This window comes from Chlorocebus sabaeus, chromosome 8 (genome assembly GCF_047675955.1).
Source record: "Chlorocebus sabaeus isolate Y175 chromosome 8, mChlSab1.0.hap1, whole genome shotgun sequence".
Lineage (NCBI taxonomy): Eukaryota > Metazoa > Chordata > Mammalia > Primates > Cercopithecidae > Chlorocebus > Chlorocebus sabaeus.
In genome coordinates this window covers 104714350-104727980 of record NC_132911.1, presented here as the reverse complement: position 1 = coordinate 104727980, position 13631 = coordinate 104714350, and the positions used below count along the sequence as shown (strand labels likewise).

The following is a 13631-nucleotide window of genomic DNA, read 5'->3' as shown; positions in this document are numbered from 1 at the left end:
GGCACACACACCCGGCTAATTTTGCGTATTTTTTGTATTGACAGGGTTTCACGACGTTGCCCAGGCTGGTCTCCTACTCCTGGGCTCAAGCGATCCATCCGCCTCAGCCTCCCAAAGACCTGGGATTATAAGTGTGAGCCACTGCACTTGCCCTGTATTTCTTTCAACTGCCTTTTATCGAAAGATCAGTTTCCCTTTTCTTACTCTCATTTTTCCTCCCCTTTTCTTTCATTAAAAACAAAAACCTTCCCATATTTTAGATTTGCCAATTACTTTCACAGACATTACAGTGCTGTTTTAACAGATAAACTCTCAATTGCGGTGGCCTAAAAATAGAAGTTATCCCTCAGTAAACTCCAAAATGATTGGGGAAGGCTTTCATAGGCTTCCAGGGACCCAGGCTGTCTTCATTTTATGACCTTACCCGCCTCTAAGGCCTGGGAATCCTCTTCATTCAGCCAGAAAAACAGGGATGGAATGAACATTCAAACAGGGAGACTTTTATGGGCCAAGCCTGCAATGGAGCACATGCCTGCGGTCATACCCCATTAGCTAGCACTCAGTAACATGGCCACATGTAATTGCAAAGGGGAATGGGCAATGGAGTCTAACTGTGGCTGCAGGAGGAGAAAAATGGGTTTGGTGAATAGCTAGCTTGTCTCTGCCACTAACTGCAGATTATTTCAACAACAGATATGCATGATCTGGTGTACTACATGTAGGTAGCCCTTTCCTTACTTTCTCATGAAATCACTGCAACAACCTAATGGGATTGGAAATTAGTATGTCCAATTCAGAAACCTAAGGTCACACAGTTCCGAATGACAAACCAAGATTTAGTCCCTGTTCTGCTGCAAAACCTTCTGCATTATGCTGCATTTCTCCAAATAAAACACGGTGAAGTGAAATTATAGTCTGATAGCATTGTGATTACACTTAAAATATCATATAACTGCTACATCAATAGTGTCCATCCGTGGAGATGTTTTCCCAATTGGAGTGATGGACTTGTGCTGATTTACTGGAACTCGTGTCCCATTTTAGTATTTTATTTTTGAGATAGGGTCTCACTTTGTTGCCCAGGCTGTAGTGCAGTGGCACAATCACAGCTAACTGCAGCCTCTACCTTCCAGGCTCAAATGATCCTCCCACCTCAGCCTCCCCAGTAGCTGGGACCGCAGGCCCACGCCACCATGCCCAGCTACTTTTTGTAGAGAAGGGGTTTTGCCATGTTGCCCAGACTGGTCTTGAATCCCTGGACTCAAGCCATCTGCCTCCCTCAGCCTCCCAAAGTGCTGAGATAACAAGAGTGAACCACTGTGCCTGGCCTTTTTCTCATTTTAATGTATAGCATTATATATTGATGTATAGCTCCGACGAGATCATTGCAGTCCCCTATAGAGGAATGAATCAATATTTACTCTCATCACTCATGTCTCATTAGCACTGAGAAACACAAATAGGCATTTCTACTTCTAAAAGATACTTTAAAAATGTGGTTTCTTTCTGTTACTGAAGTTTCCTAAAAATCAAAAACAAGAAAATAGTTTCATTTTATCTTTACAATCCTTTGAACACTAGAGATATCAATCAGATATATCCATTTACAAATGAATAATAGCTAGGTTACTCTGTGTAAGAAATATACGTATGTGTATATTCGTTTAATCCTCAGCATCACCTAATGAATTAAGTGTTTTTGTTGCCAGTATTGTATTGCCGTGGCTATCAAAGCACATAGAGGTTAACCAACTTGAGTGAGGTAAGAGTTGCGCATTGAAGAAAATAAAACAGGTCAGGGTATTAGTGAAAGTCTCCAGCAATGTTCCCAGGGTTCATAGGTTCTATTTATTCTGCTCTGTATGCCATAGGTTATTCCTTATTTCTTAAAATATCTTTTCCTCAGGACTTTCATAACATCCCCTGTTCCTTTCTTGCAGCTTCATTGTATCTTTATTGTGTAGACACGTTGACTTGAGTATGTAAAACCTAACAGTGCCTATTGTTGCGCTAAAAAATGCCTTTCTATTAAAGCATAAGGCAAAAGCCTAACTTAGCTCTTTCTTTCCTAAAGTAAACTCACAATTTATAGAGAAACCCCCTAACCTCCTCTGAAACAAAAGGCATACACGCTACATAGGCATATATTTGAGACATTAAAGAAACATGAATTTCCATTTTAAAAAACGTTTAACTTATATCTGTCAAATTTCTGGTGCCTACTACAAAACTGGAAAAAACTGTAAAAAAAAAAAAAATAGCTTTTGAAATATTAGTCATTTTAAGTGAGTCACGCCCTAAAAAGAATTTACTTGGGAGTCAAAGCTGTTGACCCTAACATCTCAGAAATAAAACTCCAATTTGTTCATCCATTTAACCTACCATGAGTTTGTGATTTGGCAGCTTGTGAAAAACAACAACAAAAAACCCACTGAAATGGAACTGGTCACTGGAAACTCTCTTTCTGGTCTGTACTATCTAAATGCCAGCTGTCATGTCAGGCAAAAAGTAATTTGTAGAGCAGCTTTGTGGTCCACTGTATTATGCAGGAAAGACAATGTACTGGAAGAGCGAGGACTCAGTCATTTCGTGTCTACTACTGAGAAATTAAATTCTGTAGAGAACATGGGGCTAAATGAAGCTCAATGAAGATACGTTGGAAGAATCAATGAGGAGTTTACACAAGGGTAAAATAAAGAGTTCCAAGCGCTCTCATTGCTAACCGTACAGTCTCTATGGCTGTTGCAAGTGGTTTTGCAGGTCATCCAGGACTAACCTTTTCTTAGCCCGAACACATTTAAAGAGTGAAGGGGCAGCGCACTGTGAATGTTTCTCTCTGAACTTCCTTAAGTCAACTGGGCGGAGGCCCTACCCGTTCAGGCACCTGCAATTTCCGCCCTTCTCCTTCCCCTTCTTCCGGGCTACCATCCCCGCTCATCACCCGGCCTGTGGTCCACTCCCACCGCCAGCTGGAACCCTGGGGACTACGACGTCCCTCAAACCTTGCTTCTAGGAGACAAAAAGGTAATGATCGTCATGTGTTAAGTCACTGCAGTATGAGGTCTTCACGTGAAAGCTTTATTTGGGTAGGAAAACCTAGCCTACGAGAAACGGTCACGCCTGACTGCCTGTCTCCGGGTCAAGGCTGCCAGGACCAGCTCCAGCCCTCCGCCAGAGAAGGTTGTCCTTTCCCTTCGGAACTCTGGCTTCCCTAAAGCGGACGCGCCTCCTTCCAGGCCTCACCTCCCGCCGGCTCCGCCCGGCCCGGCCCATCTCGTCCCCACCTCGGCGCCCACCCATTGTCCCCTCGGGCAGTCACCGAGCGCAGATCCCGAGCTCTCGATTGGAACGCCTCCCCATCACTCAGCCACACTCAGGGGCTGGACGCCTCACTCCCGTTTCCGAGCCATAAAAGGTCTAGGGCCGCTTCCCCCAAGCCAGCAGGTAAAGCCGCGGCGGCTGGAGGGAGGCCGGGAGGGGCCGCGCGCCCGGGTCGGCCCCACCGGGCAAGGGGAGCGGCGGGGGGGGCGGGGGGAGCGCACCACACACTACCCTCCCTTGCCGTGCGACCGCGCCCTGCCCCCGCCCCAGGGCCCCTGCACCGCAAGTCCTCATCACAATGCCGGAGCCGCCGAACCACCCTCGTCATCCTGCCCGGGGACGGCCCTGGGGCAGTTACTACCGCGAAGCACGGAGGGCGGGGCGGGCCGGGCCGGGCCTCGGGGAGAGGTGGGGGGATGTGAAAGGTCCCGGATGTTGCTGAACGGGAGCCCCTTCCAGAGGGAGTGACTGGGGCAAGCGCAGACGGCCTGAGCGAAAGCTAAGGTGGGGGTAGGGGGAGAGCGCCTTCCCACAGGCTGAGAGGAAGAGTGGACCGGCGGAGGCTGCAGGGGAGAGGGAGAGAGAGGGCGTCGGGGACCCAAGGGGAAGGCGAGGAGTGGGGGGGTTTGCGGGAAAAGAAAAAAAAGCTTCCTGCCTAGGTGCACTCGGGACAAGCGTAGAGGAGCTGGGAGCCGAGCGGGGTGGGAGAAGTGGCGGCTGCGGGCGAGGACGCACGCGCCTCCGCTCGCCCTCCAGCGCGGGCGGGCAAGACGCGCGCCGGGGAGCGGCGGTTGCGCGGGGCCCAGATCGCTGTGGGCACCAATCAACGGTTGCCATAGCAGCGTTTGACGTCATCGTGCGTGTGGTGCCCCTGCTGCCGGGGCTGGTGATTGGAGGAAACCCCGTGTCTGCGGAGCGGCTGTAGCCTGTGAGCAGCGAGATCCAGGGACAGAGTCTCAGCCTCGCCGCTGCTGCCGCCGCCGCCCAGAGACTGCTGAGCCTCTGTCCGTCCGCCGCCACCACCCACTCCGGACACAGGTGAGGAACCTGGCCGCCGCCGCGCCCCGCTCCTTCCTGTCCCAGGCTAGCCTTCCGAACGCGTGGGAGCCGTCCTCGCTCCGTCCCCTCATCCCCACTAGCCCCGCAGTGGCGGCGCCGGGCTGAGGCGGAGTCTCCTCAGCGGACACGGGCGGCGGCTCCTCTTCCGCTGAGCTCGGGCGGGCGGCTAGCGGCCGCCTCCGACTCCTTGCTTCCGCATCGACGCCCCGGCGCCGATCGGTGCTCGCTCCCCCGTCCTGCTCCCGGGGGTGGGGAGGGCGCCCACACGCGAGGTCCCCGGGGATCCCCCTGTCGCCGGCTCCCAAAGGTGGACGAGGCATGGCTGGGGCGCCGCCGGCCGCGATCCGTCCCCACCCTTGTCTCTGCGGGCTCCCACTCCCTCCCTCGTCGCCCTTCTCGCTTCCGCCCGAGATAATGACTCGGCGGCGGCGGCGGGCATCGCAGTGGCGCAGGTGAGGCCGCCCCCTCTTCTCTCCTTCGGCCGCCCCCTCCTTCCCCTCCCCCGCTCTCCCTCCCCCTCGCGCAGCCTCTGCGCTGGGCGCTGCGGCGGCGGGACCCGGCCCTCCCCCACCCCGGGAGACGGCGGCGCGGCGGGGAGGGGCCGGGGGCCTCGGGGATCCAGGAGCGAGGGAAAGGCCTGGTCGAGAGCGGGCCGGAGCCCAGGCCCGGCACGGCGGCGCCCGCCAGGTAGACCGGGGCGAGGCCACGCGCCGGCGCGAGGGGGAGCACACTGCGGGGTGAGGTTTTGGGGTGGGGCTCGCCTGGGACCTAGAGCTGAATTTCGTGGGCTCCGCGGTGGGAGGAAGGACTTGAATTTTCCTGGTGGGGGTGGGGGATGGGTCTGACTTTTTTTGCTCCTTTCGAACGGGCGGAGGAGGTGCGGACGGGGGCTGCGAGTCCAGGTGGGGGTAGAGAGCGGAGTGGGGAGCCCGCCGTCGGCTTCCGTGCGTGATGGACTAGAACTGGAGGTTCCCTGCGCTCGGTTTGGGGACGCATATCCTGCTTTGGGGGCGGGTGACCCTGAGCATAGCCGCTGGTGGCCCGCTCTGCTGGGTGTGGCTCTCGTCCCCTCCCCCACCTGCAGCTGTCGGTCCCTTAGAGACGCTGTACACGGGCGTCGGCGCTGATCGGTAGCGGGGAAGGCGCTGGGAGAGCGGGGTGTGTCCGTGGCGGGGCTGGTAGTGGTTCCGCTTCTGCGGGCGGCTGTGGCGTCTCTGCCCCGGGGTCGGGCGGCTTCGCTCCCCCACCCCCCCCCCGCGCCACGGCTTGGGCGGGGGCGCGGGCTGCTCCTCCCTCTGGCTCCGGTCGGAGGAGGGGGGAATTAACACTCTGCAGTAGGTTGGGCTCCCTGACACAGATCCGCCATGACAAAGGAGAGTCGGGGACTTGAGGGGAGGCTCCGACTTGGGCGGAGCCTGGAGGGGGGTGGTTGCGGATAAGTGGACCGGAGGATTTTCACTTTAAAGTCCGGGTCTGCCGGTTTTCTTTTCGCCGTAGTCGACGTCTCAAGTCAGGTAAGGGTTAAATGGGTGCGGTGAGTCCTGCCCGCAGTGTAGAGGCGAGGCCTTGGAGCACTCATTACTGTGTGAGAAACCTTATCCACTTCCTCTTGTACCGAAGTGATTGGGTAGAGAATCCTTTGTACTGGTTTAAATCATTTTTCATTAGAAGCAGAATTAACCAGAGACTGTTTCTGAGATCCTAAGGGAAAAATTAGTAATTTAGACACCTGAGGAAAATAATGCCGTCATAAAGGTTAAATAGTTTACGTATTGAGCCAGTATCTTGTATCCAAAGTGGCTAAATAATTTAAAATGTGGGGACCTGTTCTCATTTAGTTAAAAAAATACTGTGAGATTTCCCAGGGAAGGCAAAAGATGATTAATATTCGGGAGTCAGCTTCCAAGGTGAACTCTTCCGTTCACCTAATTTAAAAGTGCACTTCATTCAGGGTGTATGTTTTTCTCTAAAGTCGTTTTTTTTTGGTGTGGTATCGCTGTGTGGATTAGTATCTTTGTGCTGTTTGCCAACTTGCCAAAGGATATCTTTCCAGAAAAATGTAGCTGAGGTAAATAGAAAAGGTCTAGGAAACTAAAACGCGAGGGAAAGAGAATCAGGTGGATAGTCATGGTGAAGAACAGCTTGAGTGATAACATCCAATTACAATATGACAGCTAGACGCAAAATGCAGCACTTCTACATTTCAACTGGGGCAATGACATTGGAAACACTTGTAAATCAAGTACTTCCAACGTGATATATTCTAGTACTCACAGTTAAGAGTTGAAGTGCCATGACTTGTGGATATTTTTAAAGCATGTGGACATATAACAAGATAAGGAGTTGAGGCATTAGGGTCAGATATTGATCCTTTGTGGTGGATTTATACTCAAAATATCTGAAAACAAACAGTTTGGTCGTTCCTCCCCCCAAATTGTTATGCTATTATTGGCTGGCAAATGTTGCAGAGATCTAGTAGGTTTGGGGTGGGGGTAACACTAAAACTAAAATTTAATCACTCCTGACGAAATTATGAAAGTAAAAAGACATGAGTTAAACTGACAAGAATTATGATTCTGGAAATATGATAGAAATCCAGATGTTCTCTGTAAACAATGCTTTTACTATGGAAGAAAAGCTGCTTAATTTCAGATCACTTAGTGGTATTGGAAATGAGTTGAGATTTTGGTCAAGTAAGATTAGAGGTAAGTTTTTGAGGCAGCTTTTGGAAGTAATTTTGACCTTACGTGAAATCTGTATCTTCTGAACAAATTTTAGTTTTGCTACACTGATGTGTTAACGGCTGAAAGTTTACCTCTGATGCTGAGTATGCTGAATTTTTTTTCCTTTTCTGAGTATCCTTTTGTGAAGCTGCATTTTAGTTCCTCATGTGAACAGTCTTCCACAGGCAGTTAGATTTCAGGTTTAAAAAACTCATTTACCACAGGTATAATTTTGAGTCTGTTTATTTTGATGGGAAAAATTTTAAATACTCCTTTTTTCCCCCCTGCAGAACATCCAGTCATGGATAAAAATGAGCTGGTTCAGAAGGCCAAACTGGCCGAGCAGGCTGAGCGATATGATGACATGGCAGCCTGCATGAAGTCTGTAACTGAGCAAGGAGCTGAATTATCCAATGAGGAGAGGAATCTTCTCTCAGTTGCTTATAAAAATGTTGTAGGAGCCCGTAGGTCATCTTGGAGGGTCGTCTCAAGTATTGAACAAAAGACGGAAGGTGCTGAGAAAAAACAGCAGATGGCTCGAGAATACAGAGAGAAAATTGAGACGGAGCTAAGAGATATCTGCAATGATGTACTGGTGAGAATCAATTGAGTCTGGCTTCATTATACTGTAAGGTTCCTATGAGTATCAGTTACATTACTCTCAACGTTTTCCTCGGTTTATCTTTTCCTTCTAAACATTGTGTGTTCAAATTTAAAAGTCTTCATGGTGTCATAACTAAAAAGATGTTAAGACAATTATAAATAAGTGTATGTAAAGTAATTGTAATAATGATGATGAAACAGTTCAGTTTTTAAAATAACAGACTTTAGTATTGTGTATTAATTGAAAAGATTAATAGTATTACTGCTTTACTTATGGTTAGAACATTTGTGGTAGCTCTATAGCTGGTTATCTTAAATGCACATCTATGGATAAAGGAATTTTACATATTTTATGTAAGAGAGATGTAATAGGATACTGATTGTAGAAATAGTACTCTTCTCAGGATTAGCCGCTATACTGTTAATGTAATGAGTCAGCCATGCAGAAAACTCTGGCGTCACGACTCTGAAACCTCTTTCCTGCATTGAATTCTTGAAAATAAATTTTGAACACTCGCAACCATGATGAAAGGTTATGAATAACTCAAGCTTGATTTTTCCAGTTTGAATCGAGTATTTTAAGTATTCAGTACCTACTGTGTTGAAGCACTGCACTTAAAATGATTAAACTACATTTTGGTTAATTTTAATCTGTCATACAAAGTAGGGCTTTTTGATCAAGAATAGTTTAAATTTGAGGATAAACTAGTAGAAAATCCAAGCTGGCAGTTTTTGGAATAATACTTAAAGTGATTTTGCTAAATGGTTACACTTAACCAGTATGGCAGGACTCTGATGTACAGAGAGGGGCAGCAGCATCGCGATTTTTCTGGACAGGTTACTGAATGTGGGACTCAGTATGGAAATCCAGGTGTGTTACTTACTATATGAACCTTATTTATATGGAAGAAGTACTGTCATGAGCAATAGGATAATGTCTGATGTGGTTGTGGGTTTGGGGTTTTTGTTACAGTTGTGATGATGCTATCATTTCTTTACACTTGTATTTACTAATGGAATAGCATCAGTTCCTAAACTGTATTTTTCAATGATACTTGACACTGTCTTTTAAAATAATAGTGATTTTTTTAAACATGCTTATTTGGGTTCACAATCACAAACTCAATGAGACATCTGTCTTGGGGCTTTTTGTTGTTGTTGTTCTTATTGAAACCTTTAAAATGATAGCTGTTATTTGTATCTAAGTTGAAAAAAGGAATATCTTGCTTTTATTGAGGCCAAGTGACAAATACCTATCTTGTGATTTTGCTAAGGTAATAAGAATATTTAAATTTTGAAAATGTGATTTTTTTCTATAATAAAAAATGCATTGGGTTTTTTTTTTTTTTCCCTTGCTCTCCTTACTAATATCTGTGTAAGTGTAACTCAGTTTTGTTCAGTCTGGTGTTACACTTGATCAAAAAGTTTTTATTTGGGCTTCAAAGGATGTGTTACAAGTTAACATTTCCCTTAAGACAAAAGTCAATTTTAGGAATAAAAAGGAATGTGACATTTACCTTTTAATAACACGCTTATTTGCAATACCAGGTAGGTATGTGCATGTTTTCCATATACAAAGTATAAAAGTTCCTGTCATTGTGAGTCTTCTCCTGGGAAAAGACTTGTAGCAGGTTTGTTTTTTCGTGTTTCTTTTGAGACTGAGTTGTGCTCTTGTTGCCCAGGCTTGAGTGCAATGGCATGATCTTAGCTCACTGCAACCTCAGCCTCCCATGTTCAAGCAATTCTTCTGCCTAGTAGTTGGAATTACAGGGCATGCGCCACCACGCCCAGCTAATTTTTGTATTTTTAGTAGAGAGATGGTTTCACCTTGTCCGCCAGGCTGGTAACCAGGTCAGGTCTAACTCCCAACCTCAGGTGATCCACTCACCTCAGCCTCCCAAAGAGCTGGGATTACAGGGGTGAGCCACCACGTCTGGCCCAACTTGTAGCAGTTTTGACTATGCTTCCCTTTGGTTTCCTTATCAAGAAAAATTTTTTGCATAGAACCAGTAGATGAGGATGACAAGATAATCTCTTAATATTAATAGCTTCTTGTTGTTACGATTATTAAGGAGTTTGATTCTGGTCCCTACCCACATCGTTACCCTCTAGAATAGCACTGGCTTCTTAAAAAGTCTAAATGGTATTTACACTTTGAAAGTTTGGATGAATGAGAGTTTTCTTTACTATACAAGTGGGTTCGAAGAGAATTCTAAACAAGCTTTGGCTTCCAGCCTTAGTCTTTTTAAGAGTAAGACTTAGTGATCTTTGCATACTCAGAACGTGTAGTAGATGCTCAAATATTTGTTAAACAAGCAGAAAGGCTTCTTTTGAGAAAGGACAGAATTAGGTCAGCAGCACTGCAAAATTTCCCTGGCTTTTGCTTTTTCTGCTTGGGAAAATTTGATATTTACAGATAATAGGCTTCTTTTTCCTACCATCTATTTCAAATAGGTCACATCGACTCTGGAAACATTGCATAAAATTCCTTTTCCCCTTTTTAGTGAAATGGAAGAATAAAGTGTAGCAGAACTGGTATTTCTACTAGAGAAAGTTTTTGAATCATTGTTACTTAATGATTATTAAAAATATTTTAAATTATATTTTTGAGATCTTACATGTTAAAAAAATCAATTATAATTTTTTATTACTCCAGCCTTTTCTGGGCTTTGAGCTATATATATGTATATACACATATACATATATATATATTTTAATTTGAGAAAAATAAGCAGGTAATCCCTTTGCAGAATTAATGGTATTGGCTGGTGGCATTAGTGATAACCAGATTTTTTATATTGAGCACCTATTTTATAATAGCTATGAAAATACACTCTTCCTACAAAAAGCAGCTAATCTCCAACATTCTGAGTTTTTCTGAAGAACTTTTTAGTAACCCATTCTGGTTACATGTATTTATCAATTGTTTAACCATTTAATAAGCAAAGAGCTTGGACCATGTTGCTTATTACAAGAGTTAATAGAGCATTACCGTGGGAAGTGGTCACTGGCATGTTCTTCACAATGTGGACTTTTCATTATGTAAAAGAACTTCGGGTTCTTCTCTTCCACGTGTTAATTTGAAACTGCAATATGTGAACTAATGCAATCTGCCTTTCCTGCCAGATGCTTAGACAGAAACTCTCTTGGTAGTTGGGGAGGGACTCAACACTAGTACCTCTTTAAACCTGAAAGATGGCAGCCAAAAATTGGGTAGTTTTTATCTTGCACTTGATGAAATGAATACCAAGGAAATACAGTCTAGGAAGACTATTTCAAACTCAAAGAAGTATGTCGAGGTGAATAATGGAGCTCAAGATACTGAATCAAACTAGTTTCACCATTTAATAGATGCATGGCCTGAGGAAATCACTCAGTCCCTCTGAGAAAACTAAGCTCAATTAAATAGGAATAATTCTCATCCCCCAGGGTTGTGGGGAATGAGAGGTAAAGCACCTTGACTACCTTTTGTGTCCTGTTTTATCTTAGCTTTTCAGTTCTATTTAAAAGTGTGAGCCTGCCTGTAATAGTGCAGGGGTCTCTTAACTCATAGTCCATGAATGGAATTTAGAAGATGGACGAAGCCTTTAAGATTGTGCATTTTTCTGGGGCAGAAGGTCCATGCCAACCATCAGATTTTCAAAGATTTCATTTTAAAATTTAAAATCCACTGCTATAGACAAAGAATGACTTTTTAGGAAGTCTACGACAGGAAGCAGTGTAAAATTGTGTGTCTAACATTCATAACAGTTGGCAACTGCAGTTCAGTAATCTTAATAGTGATTCAGTTAATTTGACTGAGTTCTATTTTATTGCTGCTCTACGTTTTTATTTGCTCAGAGCAATTTTAAGTTGTGGTTATGGGGCACCGATTTTTATCTGCAGCCCACAGAACTACCATTAAACAGAAATAAGAAAGCAAGTAGTTTTTGGGTCCCTTGTAGTCTGAATATATTATTACATGCCTGGGCTTTAAAAACTGCTATGTAGTTTTTAAGATGAAAATCACTAGGCAGCTCATTGGAAAATAAGGCCTTCTCCAAAGAACTCTGTAGTGTTATATCTATTGTTACTATTTTATTTTATTAAGATATATGGTATATTTACATGTCTTCGTGGTTTTGGTATTTTTCGAAGTATAAAGAATTCAAGTTCTGTGGTCCCAGGAAGGAAGAAATAGGACAGTGTTTTTTTTTTTTTTTTTTTTTTGAGACGGAGTCTCACTTTGTCGCCCAGTCTGGAGTGTAGTGGCGTGATCTCGGCTCACGGCAAGCTCCGCCTCCTGGGCTCACGCCATTCTCCTGCCTCAGCCTCCCGAGTAGCTGGGACTACAGGTGCCTGCCACCACACCTGCTAATTGTATTGTATTTTTAGTAGAGGTGGGGTTTCACCGTGTTAGCCAGGATGGTCTTGGTCTCCTGACCCTGTGATCCGCCCACCTCGGGCTCCCAAAGTGCTGGGATTACAGGCGTGAGCGACTGCACCTGGCCTGTACAGTGTGTTTGGTAATAAAGTTCATTTTTTTAAAATGTGAAGTGCCACACCCAGTGACATATTTGTACAAATACAAAAAGTCTGAGGTATATGAAGTGGAAATGATGAAAATAAAGGAAATGGAAAGGTAGAGAGGCCTTTGTTGTTTGATGGGAAGGGAAACTAGCTCTGCCTTTATAATACTGAATTAAATGTCATTGGACTTATGGATTAATTTCACAAATTTTTGATTCCAAAATAAGTTACTCTTGGCATATTTATATTGAAGTGTGTGTGAGAGAGAATTTTTAAGTCAAAATGATGGGTGTTCTGGTATCAAGTAAGTTTTAAAACTTAGCATACAGTTTATTGAAATTCTAATAAGTTTCTTAGAATTTTTTGTAGAATTCTGGTTCCCTATTGTGATTTCATCCTAGTTCCCATAGCTTTTGCTTTACTCTGACAGTTTTACACAGAGAATAAACACTGCTCAAGGTTTTAGGGGCCTTAGAACTGCTGTCACTTTCTGTATACTCAAAGCCAGTGTTCCTCTTCCTTTTGAAACTGCCTGTCCTTCATAACTACCCAATTTTAGCATGTTTTCTAGACTTAATCACATGACATGCTGGACTCAACTTTGACTTAATTTTCAGATTACAAGCTGTTGATGTTTCCCATATCATTGGTTCCCTATCTTTTACATTCATGCTGAATTGTATAGTTCCCAGGGTTATACTTGGAAAAGTGTACATTGCCAAATAGGAAAATGGTACTGTAAGGATAAACTTGATGTGCTTTTAATGGACAAAAGCTAAAGTATAAACAACTTTTTACTGCTGCTTGTGGTCATTCACTTGGACTTGTTACTCTTACTTTCCTTTTCAGTTCTCTATTGCATATATTTCTTATTCTCATCTTTCTGAAACGCTGATTTCATTCCATCTATTTGCTTGATCCTTGCCAGAATTCCCTGCAAGAGGCTTCTAGCTTTAGTTTGGTCTTCTCACTGTCCCTGATACAAACCATTGCTAATTACCATCTTTATGGCCTGAGGGTTTCTGCCATAAAAGAATATCTTTCAGCATCAGAAAATTGGCTCTATTCTCCTTGAAAACATTTGTGTATTTGTAAAGTACATATCGCAGTATATATGCTTTGATATATTTAGATGGCACAAATTTAAATTTTGGTGTGGGAAGAATGGTGTGCTTGGCCACCATATTAGCAGTTCTCTCTTTTTTATTATGTGTATTTCTATGTAACCGATCATTCACTTGTTCTCTAGTCAGTAATTCACTGTAATTATGAAAAGCTTGTATCTGTGAAATTTACTGTGCAATAGCAGTTGTTATTGATTTAGTTTTGTTTTCTGGTAAGGTATAATGTGATAGAAGTAGTAGTGTAGTGCAGGATAGAGTTTTACATATTGGCAGATTTCACTAGTTGTTTTTC

At 44.5% G+C, this 13631-nt stretch overlaps 1 protein-coding gene across 5 annotated transcripts in view; it reads left to right on the top strand.

The window, feature by feature from the left end:
* Positions 1-2904: 2904 nt before the first annotated feature.
* Positions 2905-13631, top strand: part of YWHAZ (tyrosine 3-monooxygenase/tryptophan 5-monooxygenase activation protein zeta) — a 35074-nt gene continuing 24347 nt past the window's right edge. Inside the window, exons 1-2 of one of the 5 annotated variants that reach the window (XM_008001232.3) lie at positions 2905-3024; positions 7394-7698. In XM_008001232.3, the coding sequence (XP_007999423.2) occupies positions 7405-7698 (294 nt within the window). In that variant the 5' untranslated portion in view covers positions 2905-3024; positions 7394-7404. Of the gene's footprint in view, positions 3025-3144; positions 3445-4249; positions 4360-4961; positions 5068-5744; positions 5895-7393; positions 7699-13631 lie in introns of those variants that run through there. The other 4 variants (XM_073018259.1, XM_073018258.1, XM_073018260.1 and 1 more) reach the window with 4 other exon arrangements.